Source organism: Daphnia carinata, chromosome 2 (assembly GCF_022539665.2).
Source record: "Daphnia carinata strain CSIRO-1 chromosome 2, CSIRO_AGI_Dcar_HiC_V3, whole genome shotgun sequence".
NCBI lineage: Eukaryota > Metazoa > Arthropoda > Branchiopoda > Diplostraca > Daphniidae > Daphnia > Daphnia carinata.
The window spans coordinates 5,373,293-5,396,564 of record NC_081332.1 but is presented as its reverse complement, the minus strand read 5'-3'; the positions used below and the strand labels follow the sequence as shown (position 1 = coordinate 5,396,564).

Genomic DNA, 23,272 nt, shown 5'->3' with positions numbered 1-23,272 from the left:
AAAGTTATTCGACTTGTTGGAATTCCTCCGCCGTCGAGGAGACACGGACGACATTCCCTGGCTCTGCCTTTGTTGGCCATTTTTACCTTTCTTTTAACGCAACGATGAGGTTCCGTGGAAGTTTTCTCTTTCTATTTGAACCACCGACATTTTGAGAATAAGCCTAAAGTGAAAAAGAGAATCGCAGCCAAAGAGACATGAAGAATAAAAACAATAGAAACAGCTGGAAGTTGTTGTTTCATTGTTTTGTGTTTTACACTTTATATTCTTTTCTCGCACATTCTTTATTCGTTTTTTTTTCCTCCTTTCTTTTATTTTTTTGCTGGGCCCCAACCCATTAAAGTATTTCAGCTGCCCGTGTCCATGGCTCCTACCCTTAATCTCAAAGGCAACAACTGTATAAAAAAAAAAAAAAAAATCCAAGCAACGGCAGTGCGGATGAAAGAGGTGGTCCATCGTTGATTTGCTGTTGAGCCACCAAGGCCAGCAAGCAAACAGTGTTGTTGTGCTCCAACCCACGAAATCACAACGCTGACGATTGACACGCCACACGACGCCCCGTTGCACATCGTCCAGGCAAACACTTTTGGTAAGAAACACGACGCGAACACATTGAAGACGGAATTCAAACGAAGAAAGCGATAGCTGGAGGTGTCCCATCTATCGGACGGCAATCTAAACAAAGGCCGGGCGTTTCGATTATTGATATATCTGTTTACAACGGAGAGATGATTTGGACATGGACGGATCGTCTACGAGCAACTACTAAGTGATCCATTGTTGTTCGTTGGCGAACTGGAAGAAATCCCCGGCCGTTGTAGCGGACACGGCCGGGACAAGATTATGATGGACCACGGTTTCTTCTATCGGTAAGCCGGCCCCATTTTCCATTTCACTTTGGACTGTTCTTTCATCTTCCTCGTCCTCTTCTTCTTCTTGCTCCTGCTCTTCAGGTGCAGCTTCACCAGCTGTCTCTGTCTGAACTTCATTTCGATTGGAATTGGCAGCCCGCATATGAATTTTCCGGTGTTTGAAGTAATTGGCACGCACCCGAAATGCCTTGTTACATATGCCGCAAACATTGGGCTTCTCGCCGGTGTGCAGTGTCGAATGAACCTGTTGTGTTTTCGGGACGAACACAATTGAATGAAGACTGTCAAGTTTTAAGCGCTAATTATAAAAAGCATTACCTTCAGATCTCTGGATGTCTTGAAGGCCTTCTGACAAATTTCGCAGGCAAATTTGCGCTCGCTGTGGACGTACTGGCGATGGCTGTTCATGCTGCTCGTACTGCGAAATCTTTTGCCACAATCCGCACAAGTGTGAGGGAACTCACCCGTATGCTTCCGCATGTGAATTTCTAATCGATTTTTGTGAATGAAACTTGAACAACAAAAGAAGGAAAAGTTTAGGATTTCATGAACTTCTAAAGAAAATGAATTATTACGAGGCGCTACAGTGTTGGCACTGGTGTGGTTTCGTGCTCTGATGCGTTTTCAAATGCTGGTTCAGGGAGCTTTTGTTGCTCATTGGTTTCTGGCAAACGGGGCAGACGTGCTGTGAACTGTTGTCCGGCCCTCGCTCGTGTATCTTTTTGTGGCACTTGAGGCTGTGATTGGTGGCGAAGGCTGAGTCACATAAGTCGCATTTGAATTCTTTGAGGCCACTATGAAGTTTAACGTGGTTCTCCAGTGAAAGTATCGTCTTCATCTTCTTGCCGCACAAATGGCAGACGAAATCCCCTTCGCCGGCGTGAACCGTATTGCTGTGGGCCAGTTGCTCGGCACGTGTCATAAAGTGCTCTTCACAATACTTGCAACTGTAAGGCAATCTGTAACATAAATAAACAAATAGTTGATTAAAAAATTCAGATGATAAAGGATTTGTGATTCCTTACGGATTCTCGTCAGTGGGATGTCTCTTCTGGTGGTATTGCAGATGATTCTTGTACTTGAAACGCATACCGCACAATTCGCAGGTATACTTCAGTAGCTAAAATAATAGTTCCTTTTTTCTTTTAGTGATCAGGCATGATATTGTGGATGCAGTCGAATACCTTCTCCTGATCCCCGTGAACTTTGCGTTTGTGGGTGTTAACGTATTGAGCAGTATTGAATTTTTTCTGACAAATGTCGCACTCAAACTCACGTTCGTTGGTATGTGAATTCATGTGATAGACGAGTCTAGAGTGCTGGCTGAAAATTTTGCCACAGTGCTCACACGGGTATTCGACAAGGTGGCTCATGCGATGTGCCTGGTACATCTTCTCCGTCCTACTGGTGTATTCGCACGCATGACATGGGAAGATAGGCTGTACCTGATGGGTCTCAAGGTAATGTTTTGTCACTTCACAGGCCCGTCCTTTGATAGATTTTTGGCAAACTTGGCATTCCCATAACTGCCCAGGTCCACCACCAATCAGCATTTCGTCTATCATACAACAAAGATTGAAATATTGAGTTACCATTTCCAATGTGATTATAATTTATCATATACATATTAAGGTGTTCTGTCTTTTGTTTATGTGCTTCTGGAGCTTAATTTTTTCTACAGGAGTAAAATTTCTTCCCAGTTTTGTTTCAAGGAATGGAATATCAAACACAAATTTCTTATGTCTTGATTTTTGTGTTTGTTTGGCTTCTGAATCACCAGACTGTTCATCACTTTCAGAATTCAAGTCTTCTTCAAACTCATCTTCTGTATCAGATACTGGATCTTCATCTGCTTCTGTTGAATCTGCGTCATCATCTTGATTTAATTCTGCACCATCTTCTGCCTTTATTCCCGTAGCATCCATTGCCTCTACGAGAACAGCCTCAGACGAAATTTTTTCCGATCCCATAGGGCCACCTTGCACCAATTCTTCCACCAACTTTGTAAGATGATTTGATACACTTTCACTTTGAAAAATAGCTTGTGTTTCTCCTGTTTGAACACTTGTGGATTCCTCTAATGTTAGAGGTGGGATTTTGAACAGGGACTGTACCTCGTGACACTTGTTGTAAAAAACATTCCACTCTTCAACCCTCCCACTACAATTATGGCAAACAGTTTTAGAGAATGCCTCCTTTTCAGAGACCTCAATTTCAAGATACTTTTGGATAGCGAAAGCCATAAATTGCCCAGCATCTCCAAATATGTCAAGGTAGGAAATATCCATGCACTGTGTACCGCACAGCCGGCAAATAGGAATTGAATCGGTTGTTTGTTCATGTAACAGAATATACATTTCCTTAAAAATTTACGAAATAAAACAAAGTCTTCAGTATATGATAGTTCAAAAACCCTTTAGCGGCCACGATCAGTACTGTTTTTTCTTGTTTTCATTTCTGACAGCAGCTGACAGTAAGGGAAAGAGAATATCTACGAATACGGCCAGGTTGCCAAATGGATTTCTTTTGTGGAAGAAATGGTTGGCCCAGGTCGCTAGACTCGGACCCATGTCGAGTGAGTAAATATTTTATGTGTTTCGGTAGGTCTTCTTTTTTTTTTTTTTTTACATAGCATCGGCGGGTAGTAGTTCATTTATTTATGTGCACACCACCTGCCCTGGTTTTAATTCGGCATTCAAATATCAATCTGGTTCCATTACCCGGTTTCAAACCCGATTTCATTCATAGTGGCGATTGCCAAAACGAAACTCGAAAGACACGTCATGTACTGGCGCGCCAGGAAATGAAAATTATCAGATCATATTGTAGCGCATTTTGCGAAAACCAGGCTTGGTTTTCGTACGGTAAATCTGCAACTAACGAATGTCTCCAACAAGAACACTAGGTAGTCGGCCGCACACCTCAAGAAAAAAAAAATCTACTGTGTAGATGACTTTGGCGAAAAATAAAGGAGAAAACATGTTACTATATTTTGGCGATAGTGGTTTTGCGAAACCGAAATAAAAACCATGTTTTGTGGCTTTTGCTGGGTATAAAAACACCCTGTTGGATAGCGAAAAGGTATCAGTTACATTCAGCTGTCCAACAACATCATCTGAGCAAAATGCAGGTCTGTTTTTTTATTTATTGCTTATCATTTACTGCTGGTAATCTAACCTGAGTGAATCATTTTTCTAGATCTTTATTGTCGCTGCTTTGATGGCCATGGTCGCTTGCCAGTCACCTTACCATCAACCAAGCTACTTACCTTATCCGCAATACAAACCGGCGCATCAAGCTCCTGCCTATAAACCTGAGTACTCAGCACCTGATTATAAACCGGATTACCCAGCTCCCTCCTACAAGCCGGAATACCAGGCCTCTGTTTATAAGTCTGAATATGCAGCTCCTGCTTACAAACCTGAGTATTCAGCTCCTACTTACAAACCTGAATATTCAGGTCCTGCTTACAAACCCGAATACTCAGCTCCTGCCTACAAACCTGAATACTCAGTTCCAGCATACAAACCAAACTATAAAGAACCAGCTTACAAACCTACCTACTCCGAACAGAAACCTGCTTACTCTGAATACAACAAACCAGCATACCAAGAGCCAACATATTCCTACCAGGCCCCATCCTACAACGAACCAGAATACAAACCTACTTATCCTGAATACCAACCCTATGCTCCAGCAAAGTATCCTTTGTATCCCAATTATTGAGTGCAGTGTTGAATCAGCATGTTTCAAATTGTGTGTCATTTGAATTTATCTTGAAAACTTTTCTCTTTATGTTTTAACAAATACAGAGTTTATCACAAGGAAATTTTTGGGTTTTTGGCGGTTGTTTACTTCTAAAACCTTTGTCGTTTCGTACACCAAACTGTGCAATTTGACAAATTATTTTGATTAGTTCAATAATTGCTCTCGTCGTGAATGTTTCCAATTCTTTTACCGTTGTTGTTGGTTTAAAAATTCAAAAAGGCAGTAAAGATATTTTTACTTTTTACCTTCAATAATTCTTGCAAAATCGCCATTTCCAACAACATAGAAATTGTGCATTAAATTTGTTGTTATTGTTGCTGGAAATAAGTTTTTTTTTAATTATAGAAAAAACCGTTAATCACTGATTATTATTTTTTTTGTTTTGTTTTGAAACATGTTGAATCTGGCAAATATCAAGACGCTCATACCTTCTGCTGTTAGTTATGTTCCTCGAAATTAACGGAGATTAGCCAGAAGAATCTGTGGGAACTATGATTTTCAGTACTCGTGAATACCTTGCCTTCTTTCTGCATAAGTAATCAAGTTATTTTCTGGGCACTGGTTGTCACATAAAACGACACCATTTGAAATCAAATTGTCCATCTTCGCCCTGCAATACAAATCGTGGGATAAACGTAGCCAGTCGTACTACGCCGCCATTTTGTATCAGGTTGTATTCCATTAGGCCTATAAAAGGATAAAAGCTCTTAAAAGGTGATCGAAAATTATACAAAAAAACAGATAATCATTATACTGATATGGAGCAGTTCATTTGAAACGGTAAAGGATGTAGGGCATCCGAGCGTAATGAGGATTGATGACTAGAAATAATAGAAACTACTGTTAGGCAAAGAAATGCTTTTTTTTCAACAGTTTGCATATATGGCGGAACACCTCAAGGAGAAATCGATTCGGCGGTGATTACTTTTTCACAAGTGAAAAGTAAAACAGTTCTCATGTTTTCCCTGATAGACCCGCCGAACGTGAGGTAAAAACCACAGTGTTTTCTTTTTGTTTTTTCACACGCAAGTCTAACACAAAAATGTCAGTATGAGAAGGACCATTCAGCCTGAATCGGTATAAAACACCGTGATGTTTTCTGTAAAAAGCATCAGTTGTAATCAGCAAAAACAACAGCATCATCTCAACCAACATGAAGGTCTGTTTCTACTTTACTGATTGTTTGTCATAGATTGTTACAAACTAATATAAAATTTTATTTTTAGATCTTTATCATTGCTGCTATCCTGTCCGTTGTTTCCTGTCAAGCACCGTATTACCAACCAACATACACCCCTTATCCAGAATACAAACCGGAGTACCAAACAAAGCCGTCGTATCAACCGGAGTACCACGCTACCCCGTCGTACAAGCCGAATTACCCAGTACCGGCTTACAAACCTACGTATCCTGAATACAACAAACCAGCTTACCATGAGCCAACGTATGCCTACCAGGGCCCAGCATACAAACCGTCGTACTCTCAGCCTGCGTACAAACCTGAGTACGAACCTGCGTATCCTGTATATCAACCCTATTCCCAACCTAAATATCCCTCTTACTGAGGTACTATGTAGTGGAATGCTGAATGGAAAATGGAAGGATCAAGATGGATTAGGAAACAGTCTTACATATCTAATGATGTAATGGCAAAAATAGGCCCTTTTTATGTTTAAATAAATTTATAAGTCTATATCACGAACACTTTCAGAATATCAGCTTTCTACGCGAATCAGCTTTCATTTTTTGCACTACAATGATCAGAAAGGCATTGGTTGGCATGATAAACTCATTAACCAATTTTAGACACTATCGATAACTATTTGTAAAATAACGATGGTGCTTTACCTGAATGCCAATTCCAGTAATATGGGATGGATTGGCCTTAAACATCAACTGTTTTTCGTTCGTTTGTTCGAAAACTAGATCATTTGCTATCAGATGTTGCACTACTTTACGTAATTTCGCGATAAAAGTACCATTAAGATTTTTTTAATTAAAAAAATAACGAGAAAAATTGAATTAAAGAATTTTTCCTCGAAAGAAACCTGTTGTGAAATTTGGTTTGGAAATTATGGGTAAAATAATTATTGAAATTATGTCGTGAGGAAGGCAACGTCTCAATGCAAAAGCGCGGTCAGAATAATGGTGATTGTCACCCAATTTAAGGAAGCTTCTTCTCTGGTGCTTTTTCGATTCACTAATTGCTTTCCATAATTTTAACAACAGAAATGGCAATTACATGTTCTCTAGAAAGACAAAAAAAAAATAATAATACATGCATATTTTTATCGAAGTAACATTGTATTTTTAAAATTTTAAATCGATAAAAAAGTAAAACAATTGCAGACCTCCCGCCAGATTGCAGATCAGAGTAATTGACTTCGCTGATGACGCACAGGACATCAACCTCATTCGCCTCGTGGTGTTCGTGGGGTAAGGTCGGAATGTAATTTAGGTTTTTGCGAAACAATTTCGGTGACGTTACTTTATTTGAAATTCTTCCAACGGTGAATTTGGTTCTATTTGAGGACAATTGGGTTGAGTGTACTGAAGTGAACATTAAGTGTAGAAATAACATTTTCACAAACTGTGGCAGAGATCAAGAGCAAACCACGTGCTGGCGATTCTTCCCTGCGTGTGAGAGGAGGGCAGTGTAACCGGTAAGTTTCTTTTTCACTTGTTAATTTCTTTGTTAAATTAAGAGGGAAATAGAATTTTAAAAGATTTTTTAAAATTCATCAGGGACTGATGTATGCTGACACACTGATGGCAGGGGCTTGTGGTTGAGAGCCATTTTTCTTCTTGGCGCCATGTAAAGGTAGGACAAATCAAAATTCGTGTTTTTTCGTAAACGTAGCGCATGTGAATTTGCATTTAGAACGTTTGTTCGTATTCAATGTGTTGAAGATTTGCGTGTTTTTTTTTATTGGCGTAATGTGATTTTCGATCACTTCATACTTTCCTCCACGATTTTTTCCCGGTTTTTTTCCCGATGTTTTTTCCCCGCTGATGTAATGGTTAATATCACCAATAGATGGCTTTTCTTTACCGCCACCTTTCTTCCAAATCTTGCTTCCAGTTTCGATTTTTTTTCGCGGTTTTTTCCCAGTGATGTAAACATGTCTATCAGATGGCGTTTGCATCTAGTCGTGCGTCACCGTTCCTCGGCGAGTTTTCTAACTTTGGTTTGCCTTATTCGAAGAAGTTTTCATTGCCGTATTTTTTATGTTGTTGAGTAATCCGTCGTAATTTTCTATTTTAAAATTAAGAATTTTTGAGGGTTCCCGATAGTCAGTTAAATTCTTTTATTGTTGATGTTGTAAAGTTAGGCTTTTAAAACAAAGTTAAAATGAAATGCGTGAAAAATTTTTGTACGTTTTTTTTTATTGGATAGAGAAATTATGATTCATTTTGACAAAAAAAAAAAAAGCCGTGCTGTCAACACACGACAAAGAAAGATGAGTACATAGATGACAGGGAAGGACAATGGGGTGGAGAATCTCTTTAGACACGTCATTTATCAACTTGGTCCTATATAACCATCATCCAACGAGTATCGTCAGTTTTTCTTTTCCAGTCCTTTCACTTGGATTACATTCAATTTTTCAGAACGGCAAATTGAAATAGGATTCTTTTTTTTTCTTCACAAAAACGATGAAAGAAATACAGAACAAGAATCGCATTTTAAACACACACACAACAAATATTTTCGTCTTGTTTATACAGTACAACACTGATACGTTTAGTGATCAACAAATTGATGGCCATCGTTCAAGTGTTTTCTTGTGACATAAAGCTAAAAACGCAAGGCTGACTCTTGTGCTACATTTCCGATTCGTTTCAACTTCCGCTTGTTGACAATCAATTCGCGTTCTATACCCGTTTTTCTTTCTTTAACTTTTCCATGTTTTTTTTCCTTCGGAGATTCACGTCTCCTCGAACTTTGAAATGGATTTTTAATGAGACACTTGAATAATAGAGACATTTATGAAATAAAGAGGGCGCGTCTGACTAGGGGCGACGGATATTTAACTACAGCTAATGAAGTGGCACAAGCATTTCAAACTAAATTACAATTCGAAAAGAAAAATTACACGCAATTTTGATTTTAACTCCCTTTTGATCTGTTTTTATCTCTAATTTGGATGATACACTTGAAGAAACGTGCGGATGACTTAGAAGGATGGACAGTGCGCCAACAGCGTCGCTAGTGTCGTTTGCTTTTTCTAGCTGTGCGACGAACGGGCGATGTGGAGGAAGAAGGCCAGTTTGTCGTGAGTCGACTGGCCGCACATGTTGCAGGTGAACGGATCCTGGAACCCGTGATAGCCCATGTGCATCGTGTACATGACGACATCTTTGAAGGCGATGTCGCAGTAGGAGCACTGATAGGCTCCTCCCCACTCGCCTCCGCCCGGCAGACACTTGGTGTTGCGCTGTTTGCGGATTTCTTTCCGGTTCGATGAGGGACGCCACAATGGCGAGCCCGCTTTGCCCTCTTGTTCCGTTTCTGCTTCTTCTAATTTTTCGCATTCCTCGTCCTCGTCTTCTTCGTCTTCCGCATCTTCTTCCATGTCGTCGTCCTCTTCAGCCGATTCGCGCGGTTGACTCGACATGGCGGTAGATGGCGATTGCGTCGCAATGTGGCGCGGAGACGACGACGCCGCCGCCGCAGCGGCGGCCGAACGTTCCAGTTTGAAAGCTTGTCCTTTGCGTCTGTGTTTATTTGCAACTCCGCCGGATGCCGGAGGCAATTCATCTTTTTCGCGGCTCAGGTCTAGCGGTGTCTGATTGGGTCTACTAGATGGCGCGATAGTCGCTGGAGGTGTAGCGGTGGGCCTGGGTACTTCCGGCGTGGGTGTGCGGCTCGTGTCCGACGATTTTTTACGTTCCGTCAATTGTTGGTGCTGGACGACGGCCGCCGTCGGCGTGCTGAAGAGCAAAGTCGGATTGGCCAGCATCCAGCTGAAATAATCCTTCATCTGATGCTGCTGGGGAGTGCTGGACGAGCCTTTGAGCGGAGTCACCGATTGCTGATGGACTTGATTCGATGGCGGATTGGGTGGGGAATTGAGCACATCCGCCGGAATGACTCCGAATAAATTGGCCAGCTCTCTGTGATGCTGGTCGGCCGCGGCGGCGTGGGCCAGTAAGTGCTGTGAGAAGTGATCTTTGTTCGACGTAGAGAAATCGCACATTCCGCATTTGATTTCTTCCGTCGAAGCATTGCGGATCTTCTTTTCCTGATCGTTTGCGGCCGATTGGGGCTGGTTTAACAGCGGATGGTGCGTTCCGGGGTACAAGGGGAAATTAAATGCTTGCTGCAGGGCCATGGAAGGTGAGCTTCCAGTAACGGACGGGTTTGAATGAAATCCGGATGGATCGTTGCTTTGAACGGAGGTTGCGACGGAGTTTGGTGTCATGGCGTCTGCGTTTCGCTGGCTGTTTTTCGATTGGCGGGGCTTTTTTGCACTGCGACGGCCTTTAGGTTTGCGCACTTCCATTTCGCATCCATCCATGGGGCCCAAGTCGCTCAGTTTCGATGTCGAAGTATGGCCGTACTTGCGCAAATGGAGTTTCAGACTGTGCTGGTACTTTGTGGCGTAAGCGCAATCCTTGCAGCGGAACTGTCGATATCATTTAAAAAATTAGTAATCGATGTAATTTTTTTAAATTTTCAAAATATTTTTTTTTTTTTTTTTACCTGATAGACGTTGGAGTGAGATTTCATGTGAGAATTGAGCATGGATTTGTTGACGCAGGAATAGCTGCATTTGGGACACTTGAACGGCTTGGAATTGAGATGATTGCGCGTGTGGTATTCCAGGTGGTGTTTGTACTCGGTGACGAACGGGCAGTGCGGGCAGGTCAGCAGTTTCTCGGCTTTGATGTGCGTCCTCGTGTGCTCCCAGAAGTCCAGTTTGGTGACGGCGACGAATCCGCATTGCGGATGCTTGCACTTGTGCGTTTTCAATTTCCCCTGGGTCGTTACCCTGGGCACTCGAGAATTCCCCATTTCGTCGTCCAGTCCTTAATTTTTTTAAATTTTGAGTTATTAGCATTTTGATTTTCCGAATTTTTTGCGAGTTTTCTTTATTTACCTGCGACATCGGAATGGGCGTTTCGGATGTGGGCTCTTAATTTTCCTTCCGTACGGGCCGTGAAATCGCAATAGGTGCACTTGACATCGAAGTGGCTGTTTAGATGAGCCTGGAAATGGAATCGCGATGTGGCCGAGTAGGAGCACATGTTGCATTGATAGACGGAACCACCCGGTACGGACGATCCATCCGCCATGACTCCGTTGCCGCCCGTCTGGGTCATTAGTGCGCGTTCGAGACGAGAGAGGGCCTCACCGACGACGTCGGAACTTGCACCACGGCTGCTACCCTCTTCATCGAGTAGCTCATCGTCGTCATCATCATCGGCTCCGTCTTCCATCATGTCATCGTCGTCTTCTTCCGTCGGGGTCAGCAGCATGCGACGCTCATCTCCTGAATAATGGTCGCTGTAGGGCGATCCGGAAGCAGCGCTTCCGGCTGTCGGATCTTCTCCGCAACTCTCTGAATTTCCGTTTCGTTTTTTCGTGTCGTCGTTGCTTGAATTTGTCGATCCGGCTGCTCCGGTCGATCCGGGAGAAATGCCGGAATCGTTTTGATGTCTCGTGTTGCTTCCGGAAGGGTCGGTCATCATTCCATTGGCTGTCGATGGCTGCCGAACGGGTGTGGATGGAAATTCGGGGGTTTTGATAGCGCTACCGTCCGCGGCTTGTGGTTCGGTTTGAATTCCATCGACGGATGGGAATCCTCCGGCAGTGGATCCGTTTGCCGGATGGTTCGGACTGAATCCGTCTGAGTAGAGGGGCAGGGCCGTTACGTCGACGCCCATGAAATTGTCTTTGTGGTTGTGATGGTGGATGGATTGAAAATCGAGCATGTCGCACTCGGCTTTGATCCGGCGCAACACGACGGCCTGATCAAATTCCATTGCGGATGGGTTGAGCGCAACGGCCGAATCGAGTAAACTTAAACGGCCTTCGTAGCTGATGCCGCCGTTTTCAATGGAGTGGGTGTTGGTTTGTTTCGTAGCGCGGTTGTCTGATGCTGGAATTCCAGTTGAATGAGGTTGTAATGCGCGGTTCGCTGTTGCTGGAACACTACAAGTTGAGCTCATAGTGATTTCCTTTGTTTTTTGTTTTGAATTGAAGTTGCGAGTCCAATGGCAGGTTTAAATCATCTTGAAAAAGAAAACAAGAGATGGCGTTAGTTGAAGGGCGATTTCATATCTTTTTGTATTAAGAGGCGAATGATTTTAGGCTTTATGGGAGGGGGGGAAGAATAGGTCAGATTGAAATCTCTCTAAAAAGGTCGTTGACCATTGCTTGTTATTATTGGCGTACTCATCGTGTTGTCATAGCGTTAAAAAGAGCTGGACGATGCAGCTGTTATCGGCTTCGTTTGAACTGTTAACCCCTGGGTCGTTTGTAAGTTCACCTTTCACTTTTTTTTTTCTTCCCGAAATTTTTTTGGCCTTGTTTATTCCTGTTTTGTATGGGATATTTTGCACCTTGTACGGGGTCAACGTTTGGAGAAAAATGCGAAACAATTTCGATTTTTAAAAAATTAATTTTTGCACACAAACTGGTCGTTGCTTTGCCATTTCATTTGGAAAATCAAATTTTGATTGAATTACATTAGCGAATGGAACACCGCATGTTCAATTTTTGTATTCGATCTAAATGCAATTCAATCGCATTTAACTGTTGATTTTAATCGGTTAAAAAATCGATTTTTCTTTTCTTTTAAATGTTTTTAGGGAGATGCTTATCTGATAAGGTCAGATTGGAATCTCTGGGGAGGTCATTGATCGGGGCTTATTATAGACCGTTAAAGCTACTCAACACATTGACACTCAGATGCGCATCTTTATCCCGTAAACACATCAACAGCTGTTATCGTTTACCCTGTTATTCACCTTTTTTTTTTTTTTTTTTTAACAACCCGCGCTATTTCAAACTTCAACCTTTGGCCTCGCTTCTCCCCCCCCCCCATCTTTTATATTTTTGTTCTTCAACCCTTTTTTTCTTTTTTTTAACCCTCTATACCCCAACAAGTCCGAAAAGAACCCTAAAAATAATACCTTAACCCTATCCCAACAGTGAGGCCGGACACGGGCCGTTTGAAAAAGGGAAAGTGGCCAAGGTCTTGGATGCAGGTGATATTGACCTAGCTCGTGCTTTACACAGTACATACCAAATAATAACCCATCAACCCCTTCAATTTTTTTTTTGTTTGTTACCCCCCCCCCCCCCCCCTTTTTTTTTTTTTTTTTTTTTTTTTTTTTGCTTCAACCCGATCCAATAGGGCGCGTGTGTCCACATCATAATGCGCAGATATAATAAGCGAAGAGAAGGGATGCAAACAAGAACTGAGAGTCAGGTCGGCGCATGCGCATTAACATTTTTTTTTTTTCTTTCTCCCCTATAAATACATTTTTTTTTCCATCGGTCTTGTTCTTTTTCTCCCCTCAACCTATTCTGCTATAGCGGCAAGCCTCTGAGTGGTGGACTTTTCGGTTGAGAAGAGAGAGAGGGGGGGGGGCATTGGTTTGAATGAGTCAGAGGACACGCGCGAGCCAGTAGCCGCTTCTGGATCAATGCGGAAGCGGAAAAAGGGATCAAGACAAATAATAAGGCGAACTACCCTCCCATGTAGACTTACTATATATACACACACACACACTATGAGGAAATATGAAATTTTTTTTTGTGTGTTTGCGCTACACTTTTTGCTTGAAAAATATCTGAATATTTTTATTTGTTGTAACAAATGTGGGACCTCGACCTTGCCAGGTCATCGACTTTTTCGTTCCAGATGTCGTCGCAAAAACTAACAACTCTATTTTTTGGTGTTATTTTGATGCGATGTTCAATGATGACCATTTGAATTTCCCGCTTTTAATGAGATGAAATTATTCGTTTTAATAGGGGATAGCAATGAAAGGACGAATGCGAAGTAATGATTTTGTATAGAAAGAGATTGCAATCAGATCTTGTTATTTCACTGAACTTGAATAAACCGCATCAACTTGTATGAGAGCCGCCTAGCGGGAGGTCTCTTGTCAATGCAGCAGATGGGAGATAAAAGACATTAGGAGGCCTACGTATACAATCAGTAGAGACATCCATGGATGCGCTTTTATTTTTTTGCCCTACTGTTCGAATTGGCCTCGTCACGTTTCGGCAGCGATCAAATCAACATAATCGTCACTCTTTTATTCAATAGAGACCTACAGGCTTGTTACAGTTTGATCGGATCGTACTTCCCAAAAGCCTTTGCCCTAAATTGTTTTTCTTTTTATTTTTGGACTGTCAATTTTAAATGTAGTAGCGCTTTAATTTCTTGAAATCCTTATTTGCAGATTTTCGGACTGTGGGAATTGGGTTAAAATTGGCAAAGATGTTCTCACATGTTTTTTTTTTTTTTTGGATGACCATAAAGCCATCAAAGGAATTGAGTTTGGGAAAAGAAAAAGAGGTACAAGACGGTCGTTGGGTACATTGCGGATCAGGGGAATTTGAGATGGACCTACATCAAAATGGGTCGTTAACTTTAACCGTCCAGTACTTAAAAACATTCCCCATTTCAACTCGATTTTCGCGAATTTAGTTTTTTTTTTCCCATTCCAAAATACGTACGGGTTGGGGTCCGTACATTTTGTTAAACAGAAGTCTCGAAACGCATTCGTTCCGCTTTGCATCCTTGGCTGTCATTATTCCCCCGAATTTCTTTATGGGCTCTTTCCCACAATTTTTAACTTTTAAAAAAATTTAGGGAATTTTTAAAAAATAGTTTTTTTCAACTCACCCGCCAAAATTCGAAATTGTTTTTTTTTTATTGTCCAAAATTAAATACTGAAGATGTCTTGATTTGATAACCAACACTTAAACCACACGAGCCAGTGCACAAACCAAGGGGGGGAAGTAGGCGATCCTCAATGGCTTCCGTCCGAATTGCAACTGACGGACCTTATCCGACCCTCGTCGGCCTCTCCCCTCTTGCGAGAAAACATTTTTTTTTTCGCCATAGTCTCCCCGAAAAAAAAAATTTTTTAACGCGAAAACAACCCCCCGTCTTTTCCCGAAACGTCACTCCTCCCACCTCGGGGAAGTCCCCCCTTTTTTTCACTGGACCAAATATGCTTTAAAAAAAAAATTTTCTATTACTGGAAAATGAAGAAAACAAATGATAAAAAAATTCTTGGTAGATTGGAGCTTTTCATGTGTTCGACGGATTTACGATTTTCTTTCGTACGATACCCTTTTTTTTCCAGAAAACACGTTTAAAAAAAAAAAAGAGGGGGATATCCAATAGTTTAGCGGTTTCGACGCAACACCTTTTTCTTCTTGAAATTCTTTTGTACGAATGACCTCACACCTGGTGCTGTCTAACAATTTCCGTCGCAACTCTTCCAGCTTTTGCTTCAAAAGGCGGACGACAATAGAAATAACATTTTTTTTTTTTTCCTTCTCCTTTTTCAAAAGACGTTGACTTTGTCCACATTCAAAATATCGAAAGGTACCACCAGTCTTTTTCTTATTGAGAAATTCTAGCGCACCGGATCTGAAATGGTCCGTTACCCAATTTTTTCTTTTCTTTTTATGTTGGACGCGACACGTGTCTGTACGAACCCAACGCAATAATTCTACTTTGAATCATCCCACATTTTTGTTTTTTATTTTTAGATCGCCTTCCAATTATTGCCTTAAAAAAAAAAAAAATGTAATAGAAAGGGATCTATAGATAAAATATCGTTGATCGAAAGGATCAGTAAGAGGAGTTTGGTCAGTAGGGCCGTTGTCTTTTCTTTTTATTTTCTGTAAATGTAATATTTCTTTTTGAAGGGGTAGGGGGATATATGATTACATTTTCTTTATATATATATATATATATGATTTCTCTGTACGCACGAGTGTAGGAGGGAGCTTATCATTCGATACGTCCATAGGGCTGTGAATCACCACCCTCTGAAAAACCCTCTCTGCTTCTGTTGGGAAGTCCACATCTATTTTTCTTTTGTGTCGCTTTTTTTTTTTTTTTTTTTTTGAGAGAGTGGGGGGGAGGGTGAAAAAGCGACGCCAGAATGAAAATAATATAAAGCGTCGCTGGGGTTACGTACACACAAGTAGAGCGGCCATCGTTGGACGCCATTTTTCTTTGCCAACCAATAATCGCTCTATATATATATATATATATATATATGTGAGTGTGTATCTATGTTTCTATTCCCCCCTCCTCCCGACACCACCCCCGCCTTCTCGCTCTATTTTTTTTTTAGGGGGAGGGGGAGGCTATTTTTTTTTTTTTTCGTTGTGTTGCTCCTTCCTATTTTATGTAACTAAACAGAGGGGGACACAAAGGAATGATTTTTTTTTTTTCTAGTAGAAATCGTTGAACCAATCAGCATCGAGCGTCGACTCCCGACCAATATGAACGTCGGAAAAAACAACAAAATAGCAACAAAAAAAAACAGTAATCCTCTTATTATCATATTTAGGAATAATAGGGAAAGGACAAGTACTTTTCTTTTTATCGTGTTACATTTGATAAGGGGCATTCTTAGATTCAAGTACCCCCCAGACACACAAATGCAATTTGATCATTTTTGAAAAAAAAAAAAAATTCAAAATATGAAGCATAGAAATGTGATGTAAAAGGTGGAGGATTGTATCCATGAAGGGCGTGGTCAATCAGTGGATGCAATAAAGGGGAAAAAGAATGTTTGGATCGATCAATACTTTTGTTACCGTGCCAAACATAAAAAAAAAAAAAAAAATTCTATCCTTTGTTGTTTTTGATTCTCCTTGTTTAACTAATTCAATGAATTGTTTCCATATCTAGCGGATCTAATATCGAGGATCTATTTGCTAATTCAAAGCGACTTCAGCTTTCGAAAACAGATTTTTATTTAACCTTTCGTATGACCCTTCTCTTGTCCTTTCTTATTGACGAAAACACACATGGATCGCGTATGTCGTACACCCAAAGACGAGATAACTTCCGGTACGTTTGTCATCGAAACTCGCGTTTGTCCATCCTTTTTTTTTTTTTTTTGTGTATACACATAGAAAGAAAAAAAAAAGAATCTGTTTTAAAAGGGGTCAAATGAGGTTACATCAAGGGAAGATTCAAATAACACTCTGCACTCGGTACAAAAACACGAGAAAATGACCGGAAATATCTTTGCCATTGATGTGCGAAATTTTTCGTTTCCCCCCCCCCCCCTTTTTTTCCAGTTTTGGACCACCTTTTTAAATTTTCCTACGGTACAAGTCAACAGATGGCGTGCATTCTATCATTTAAAATAAAGAGGGGGGGGGAGAACAAAGTTTTAAATTTTTTTTTTTTTTTGGTCCGTGCCATGTCAAAAGACAGCACGAGCCTGTTCTTCCTGCTCACCCCGTACCTCTCGGACTTTTCAGGCCCTTACGACCTATGACCCCATCGAGCCCGGTTTCCTCATTCCAGTTCCAGAATTTATTTTTTATCGCGCATTTTTTTTTTTTTTTGGAAGCGACAATTTGGCAACATTCCTGCGTACGTTACACGCGAGTTGTAGGCCATTCATCATTTCAAGTTTTCAAAAAAAAAGAAAAGTTCTGCTTGTCAACTAAAGTCCAGTCGCTAATAGGCCACTTCTATTTTTAAACATGTTTTTCTTTAGCGGCTTTTGATGGATCGGTATTTTTCTTTAATGATCGTCGATTGAAACATGTTTAGTTTTAAAAGGGAAAAACATTTTTTGGCGTTTGGGGGGGCGAATGACCTCCGACTATCTGAAAATTGGCGAACGGCCGCTAAGAAAGAGTCACAATCGAGAGCTTTAAATCTCCTCCCTTATTATTATTTTTTTTTTTAAGTTAATGAAATCCTCGGGGTAGCCCTTTTTTTTTTCATGGATTGATAGGTTGATATATTGCCACAAATTTTGATTCTATTTCACCAAGAAAAATGTTTTTAAAAGAATATTTTTGGGGGAGGGCAAATACGCGAAACGGGGTCATTTGAATAACATTTCTCGGTAATATATCTTATTCTCTCCTGCCCCTGTTTTTTTTTTTATTTCGTAAAAACTTGGCTCTGGCTCTGAACAAAAAAAAAAGAAAACAAATGACTTTTGGCTTGTTGATTTCTTTTGCTGGTCTCGTAGAAAACAACAAGAGTTTTTAGGTGTTGCTATTTTTAAAAGTGGTGGAGGACAACCAAACAAACAAAAAATTGGGGAATTGTTTGCGCTCTTGCGAACAGCAAAAAAAAAAAAAAAAAAAAAAAAAAAGAGCCAAGACTCATTTGTGCGAAAGAGTCAGACAGCCATCTTCTTTCCAGACAAAGATAGTTCTAAAAATAGCGACACAATGTTTTTTTTTTTTTTTTTTTTCAAAGAAAAAAAAGGGACAAGTGATTTGTTTTTCGCGTGAAATTATTTGGCTGTCGAGCCAATTCAAAAAGAACAGTTCCCGTGATTCATAGAAAACAAATTCTTAATTTAAAAAATCAAGTTTCATTCAAATTTCTGCTCAAATGTCCGCGCCCAAATTCAATTCTAAATTTTCTTTAAATTTCATTTTTTTTTTTTTTTTTTTTTTTTTTTTTGCGGGATAAAATTGCAAATGAATTAATCTCAGCCTCTTCCCGTAACACTTCCCTTCCTCCCACGTCTCGTCTTTGTGTAAACAGCTGTGTGTCGCACGTCATTAAATTTTTTTTTTTTTTCTTGTAACACAAATCCCGTTGTTAGGAAGCTTATCGTAAAAAAAAAAAGAAAAAAAAAAAAGAAACTTGTCACGACACGTGGAAGAGTCTTTTGTTTTGTTTTTTTTTTTTCCCTTATATGTTCTCCCGTCAGTATATACAGAAATGAAACCCGCCCACACACAACGAAGACTCTGCTGTGGGTCCACGGGGCTGCCCTGGACTCCCGTCTCTATAATCTTCTTCGGTCACTCCCGGGGCTTGTTGTGCCTTTCGCGCCCCACATTCGAATTTTAGTTATCATTTCGCTTCTTTATTTATTTATTTATTTTTTATTTTATTTTATTTTTTTTTTCGATTAACACGTACTTAAAGATTTTATTTTATTTTGTTTCCCGAGAACTTGTGCACCGTTGCCGCAGCTGCGAATTTTTTTTTTTTTTTTGAAGTAATCGAATAAGAAAAGAAGGTTTAAAAAAAATATATATTTAAAAGTGTGTCACACGTGGAGCCGTTTTTTTTTTTTATCTGGTTGTCATGACGACACCCGGTCATCCGCCCGTCTGAGCTTCTTATTTTTTTTTTTTTGTTTGTTTGCGCGCGCGTGAGATACAAATACGAGGGACGGGACGTAGTGAACGTGACTGATTTCAGTGGACGGGGAGGAGCGCGTTTAATAAATAAAGAAGAATAAAAAAACAAGGCGCAATCGCTTTTGTAATTGTCGTCCTTGATCCTGACATTTAAATCTCGAAGGGGATTTTTCAAAAAAAAAAAAAAAAAAAAAAAAAATAACAAGTTGTTTAGTCAGTTCGAGGACACGCATTTAGAAAAACAAAATTCAAACAGGTAATGTTTTAATTTGTTTGAATTTTGATAATTGAATCAATTTGGAAGATTTGAAGACTGTTTTGAAGGGGGTTGGTAATCAATGGATTTCGAATGTCGGGATTCGAATCATTTAAAAACGCAAAACGTGTTGAGTGCCGGATAGAAAATTCACACATTAAAAATTAAAAAGGGGTCAATGGATTTCTATTTAATCTTTAGTGGTGTAACAGTAAACAACATTCTTTTTTTTTTTCACTTTTTGTTTTCTACCCCCCCTCATCTCTCCCCAGTTCTCGGGGTTGGGTTTTTGGTACACAACATTTCCCCTCTGAGTTCGAAAAAAAAAAAAAAATAAGATGAAGAAAAACGAAAAGACGATGGTGTTTTTCCTCGTACGTGTTTGTGTCTGCGTGGGTTATATCAGCACATAACCCCTCATCTCTCCCTTTTTTTTTTTTTTTCTTTCTTTCTCGTGGGGGGGTATAAATACAACTCGGGAGAAAAACAAAAACGAAGAAAAAAAGAAAAGAAAAATAAATAAAAAACAAACTTACTCTCGGTCTAGTTGGCCCTTTTTTTTTTTAAACACCAAAAGCTTCAACGAAACGTTCCAAGTTCAGAAAAATAATGTTTTCTTTTTCACAGCACTGAAGTCTCAAAAAAAAAAAATGTTCACGTTTTGTTTTTTCCCTTTCACGATCACGCAGGATATGCAAATAAAATAAACACGAATGTCGAGAGAGAGAGAGAGAGAGAGAGAGAAACAATTTGCCGGAGACACTGACAATGTCGATTGCGAGCAAGTTCACCGGTGCGCGTAGACTTGATTACTGGCACTAGACTTCTCACTCTCTGTGGGGGTATATATCTTGCCTATTCTCCACCCCTCTTCTGCTGCTAGTGAATAGTAACAACTAGAGTACAAACAACTGGGATAGCGTGCAGTACTGGTAGTAAGTTGGGGTGGGTTGCGCCTTATACGTCCGTCATTGGAGAGTGGGCGGAGTTAGCCATAAGCTCCGCCCAGATCTTTTTTTTTTTTTTTTTATTATATTGTAAAAATGTTTCTTGCGAATTTTTTTTTTTTTTTGTGTATGTGGGGGGGATGGGGCGATTTTCTTGTTAAAAACGTTATCAATCAGTTTCGTTGGTGATTGAACTGTAGAAAAATGTAGAACTAACCAAGCGGAAGAGACGGAATAACATTTTTGTTTTAGTTTGCGACGTGAAAAAAAAAAAAAAAAAAAAAAAAACGAGTGAATTCCAGACGTACAAGTTGGTTGAATGTATTTAAAAATAGATTTCGATTAAGAATTGAGACAAAATGTTCATTCCTTTCGCATTCATAAATTTGAAAAAAAAAAAAAAATACAAAAATATATAGAGATGTGCCAAACATCGTCTTCGCATGATATATGGCACTTATAAATCGTAAAGATATTTTCCCGTGTTTGATGTGTGTGTGTGTACTGTATTTTCATTTTTGGCATTTTTTTTTTATTTGCCAAAGTGACATTTTACAACGTACCACAAGACAGTTGATGGACACTTGTGTGTGGGAAGTTTTTTTTTTTTTTTTTTTTTTTTTTTTTCCTTCCATTTTTTTTTTTAAAGATGGAAGGAAGAAAAAAAAAAAGAGGACACATTTCTTAAAGAATTTCAGGTCCATTTTTTTTTTAAATTTTACAGCCTTTGCAAACAGTAGCTCCCATTTTTTTTTTTATTGCACCCCTCTTTTTTTTTTTTTTTATCCTTTTTTCCTGAAGGGTTTGGGTGTCCGTTAGGGATTTTTTTTTTTTTTTTTTTATAAAGAGGTTCACCTGAAAAAAAAAAAAACGGAACTTGTTTTTTTTTTTTTCATTCTTCTTCCCTACGTATACCGTTGATCGTTATACACACCCTTAACATTGTGGTCATTGGCCTCAACAAAAAAAAAAAAAAAAAAAAAAAAAAAAATGCGAGTTACGACCTTTTTTTTTTTTTGCGAAAAGATCCCCCTCTAAAAAAAAAAAATGATCCCATTCTGTGAAATGGTTGGGGTCATTAAATAATGACATGAATCCAAACAGATGCGCTGCAACATGTAACGATTATTCTCCTACCAAACAGAGGGGATCATTTTTTTTTTTTAACGTTAATGATGTTATAGAAATCATTCTTTTTTTGTCTACTTCTTTTATACTAGACACTTTGATGAAGCCCATAGCTATTTATCTTTCATTTTTTTTTTGTTAACCCTCTAGCTCTAGGAGAATGTGTTTTTTTGACCTAGATTTTCGTCTAACGCCCTCTTGCGGGTTCTCCCCTTTTTTTTTTTCAGCTCATTATTCATTTGAGCTTCTTGAACTGCCTGTTCTCCAAGCCAAAGAAAAATGGCTAATATATTGGCGCGATGTTTGAATTTCTTTTAGAAAATTTTTTTAGGATTGATAATAATAGCGATGAGGTCGAAATATTGAGGGTCGTGACAAGCCAAGTCACATCCGTTGTCTCCCGTAAATAGCAACAGCCCCGACAACACGTAACAAAGAGTGATCACTTTGTTTGTTTTGGGTCGATGCTGCAAGTCGTCAACGTTTTTTTTCCGAGAACTGTACAAAAAAGAAAGGTAGACAACAACAACAACAACAAAAAATAACTCTAGGAACTTGTTTGAACCAAAAAAAAAAAAAAGAGGGGATGATGGAAATGTCAACTTAACATGGATTGCGTGCCTGTTATATTTATAGCCTTTTGATGGGACACAAACCACAGACGGAGCCGCTCACAAGTTTTTTGTTTGTTTTTTTTTAAACCGGAATAAAAATGGATTAACTTTTGCGGATGTAGGGGATGTACATAAGTGAGTAGCCTGTACCCTGCATTTTTTTTTCGAGAGAGAGAGTCGATGGCCAGTTGGATGAAGATAATCCTCGTAAAATGTTGGGACGCAAACGAGGGCCGACATGTCGGTATTAATTTTTTGTGGGGGAACACAAAAATCGATTGACTTTTTTCTTTTTAGAATTTCTGATGGGTTGGCTTTTTTTTTCTGAGTACGTAAAAAAAAAAAAATGTCAACATCTGCTTTTTTTTTTAAAAAAAATCCAATGATAAAAACATTTTTTTTTTTTTATCTGATAAAACTAATTTCTGGGGATTTAATGTTTACTCCCACCAACAAAAAAATTGCAATGTTTTTTTTTGGGGGGGTAATCGGGAATCCTTGACAAGTGGTTTTGATGACGTAACAATCCACTTGTTAAGTAAGTGGATTCCCTACAGTTTTTTTTATTCGATGGGTGTGTCTGTGGGGAATCCCTATTTTTTATGTAAGAGGGGCTGTTTTTTTTTTTTTTTTTAAACATTTTTTTTTGTGTGCTGTTATCCCCCTATTAGATGAGGATCATCTCGTGTTTGTTGTATCAACAACCCTCCCCAATCTAAACCAAAAAAAAAAAAAAAAAAGGCACGTGCTATAAGGGCAAAAAAAAAAACTCAACTTGATATAAAAAATGGATGGGGGGGAACATAAAAAAAAAAAAAGCTTTGCGGTAATAAAAATGAGACAGGGTCTTATTCGATTTGAGGTCCTTGATCTTTCCACATCAATTGTTGTAGAAAAGAAAAGCCACAGCCCCTCCCCCGAGGAGAAAATCTTTAACATAATATCTGCCCATCTTGTAATGACAGAAATTCAATATCTGTTTTTCGAAAAATGCTAAAAAAAAAAAAAGTGTGTGTGTGTGTGTAGGCCTTACATACACACACACACACACACACGTAGCCAACGGTTTTTCTTTTATATCACCAAAAGAGACGCTTTATACCAAATAGATTTTTTCGACCTTTTTTTTTTTTTTTTAAATACATTTCCCTTCCTTCTTTTGTATTATACGATTTTTTTTTTTTCTATTGGGTTTTCGCCTTATCGTAGGGGAAGATGGTAGGCTGTTATGTAAGGGGGGGGGATTGACGACAGATTTTTTCTAACGTGTCCCTTTTTATAAGGGAGGAAATGAGAGAGGGAAAAAAAAAATTTTCCTTTTTATTGTCCGAAAAAATCCG

General features: G+C 39.4%; 3 protein-coding genes and 1 pseudogene across 3 annotated transcripts; 2 read left to right on the top strand and 2 right to left on the bottom strand.

Moving 5' to 3' along the window:
- Positions 1–230: 230 nt before the first annotated feature.
- On the bottom strand, positions 231–3,352 carry LOC130686884 (zinc finger protein 454-like). The gene is made up of 6 exons (XM_057510042.2): positions 2,497–3,352; positions 2,057–2,430; positions 1,898–1,992; positions 1,448–1,831; positions 1,191–1,383; positions 231–1,116 (listed from the first exon to the last, which is right to left on the bottom strand). Exons 1-6 carry the CDS (start codon positions 3,227–3,229, stop codon positions 766–768), a joined length of 2,130 nt encoding a protein of 709 aa, XP_057366025.1. The 5' UTR covers positions 3,230–3,352; the 3' UTR covers positions 231–765.
- A 501-nt stretch (positions 3,353–3,853) lies between these two features.
- LOC130686985 (adhesive plaque matrix protein-like) lies at positions 3,854–4,771 on the top strand (annotated as a pseudogene).
- Positions 4,772–5,613: 842 nt separating this feature from the next.
- Positions 5,614–6,342, top strand: LOC130686894 (adhesive plaque matrix protein-like). Its single transcript, XM_057510053.2, has 3 exons — positions 5,614–5,628; positions 5,690–5,799; positions 5,867–6,342. The coding sequence occupies exons 2-3, from the start codon at positions 5,794–5,796 to the stop codon at positions 6,203–6,205; spliced, it is 345 nt and encodes a 114-aa protein (XP_057366036.1). The 5' UTR covers positions 5,614–5,628; positions 5,690–5,793; the 3' UTR covers positions 6,206–6,342.
- A 1,695-nt stretch (positions 6,343–8,037) lies between these two features.
- On the bottom strand, positions 8,038–20,037 carry LOC130686883 (protein hunchback-like). Its single transcript, XM_057510041.2, has 4 exons — positions 19,780–20,037; positions 10,745–11,879; positions 10,348–10,673; positions 8,038–10,270 (listed from the first exon to the last, which is right to left on the bottom strand). Exons 2-4 carry the CDS (start codon positions 11,814–11,816, stop codon positions 8,870–8,872), a joined length of 2,799 nt encoding a protein of 932 aa, XP_057366024.1. The 5' UTR covers positions 11,817–11,879; positions 19,780–20,037; the 3' UTR covers positions 8,038–8,869.
- Between the last annotated feature and the right edge of the window lie 3,235 nt (positions 20,038–23,272).

Bases quoted from the DNA above. Each gene is read 5' to 3' on its own strand.
- LOC130686883 (XM_057510041.2), bottom strand. From the start codon at position 11,816: ATGAGCTCAACTTGTAGTGTTCCAGCAACAGCGAACCGCGCATTACAA. The intron at 10,674-10,744 runs GTAAATAAAGAA...AAAAAAATTAAG, and splicing joins CGCCCATTCCGATGTCGCAG to GACTGGACGACGAAATGGGG. The intron at 10,271-10,347 runs GTAAAAAAAAAA...TGATATCGACAG, and splicing joins CTCACTCCAACGTCTATCAG to TTCCGCTGCAAGGATTGCGC.
- LOC130686884 (XM_057510042.2), bottom strand. From the start codon at position 3,229: ATGTATATTCTGTTACATGAACAAACAACCGATTCAATTCCTATTTGC. The intron at 1,384-1,447 runs GTAATAATTCAT...TTGTTGTTCAAG, and splicing joins TGCCAACACTGTAGCGCCTC to TTTCATTCACAAAAATCGAT. The intron at 1,117-1,190 runs GTAATGCTTTTT...AAAACACAACAG, and splicing joins AGACATCCAGAGATCTGAAG to GTTCATTCGACACTGCACAC.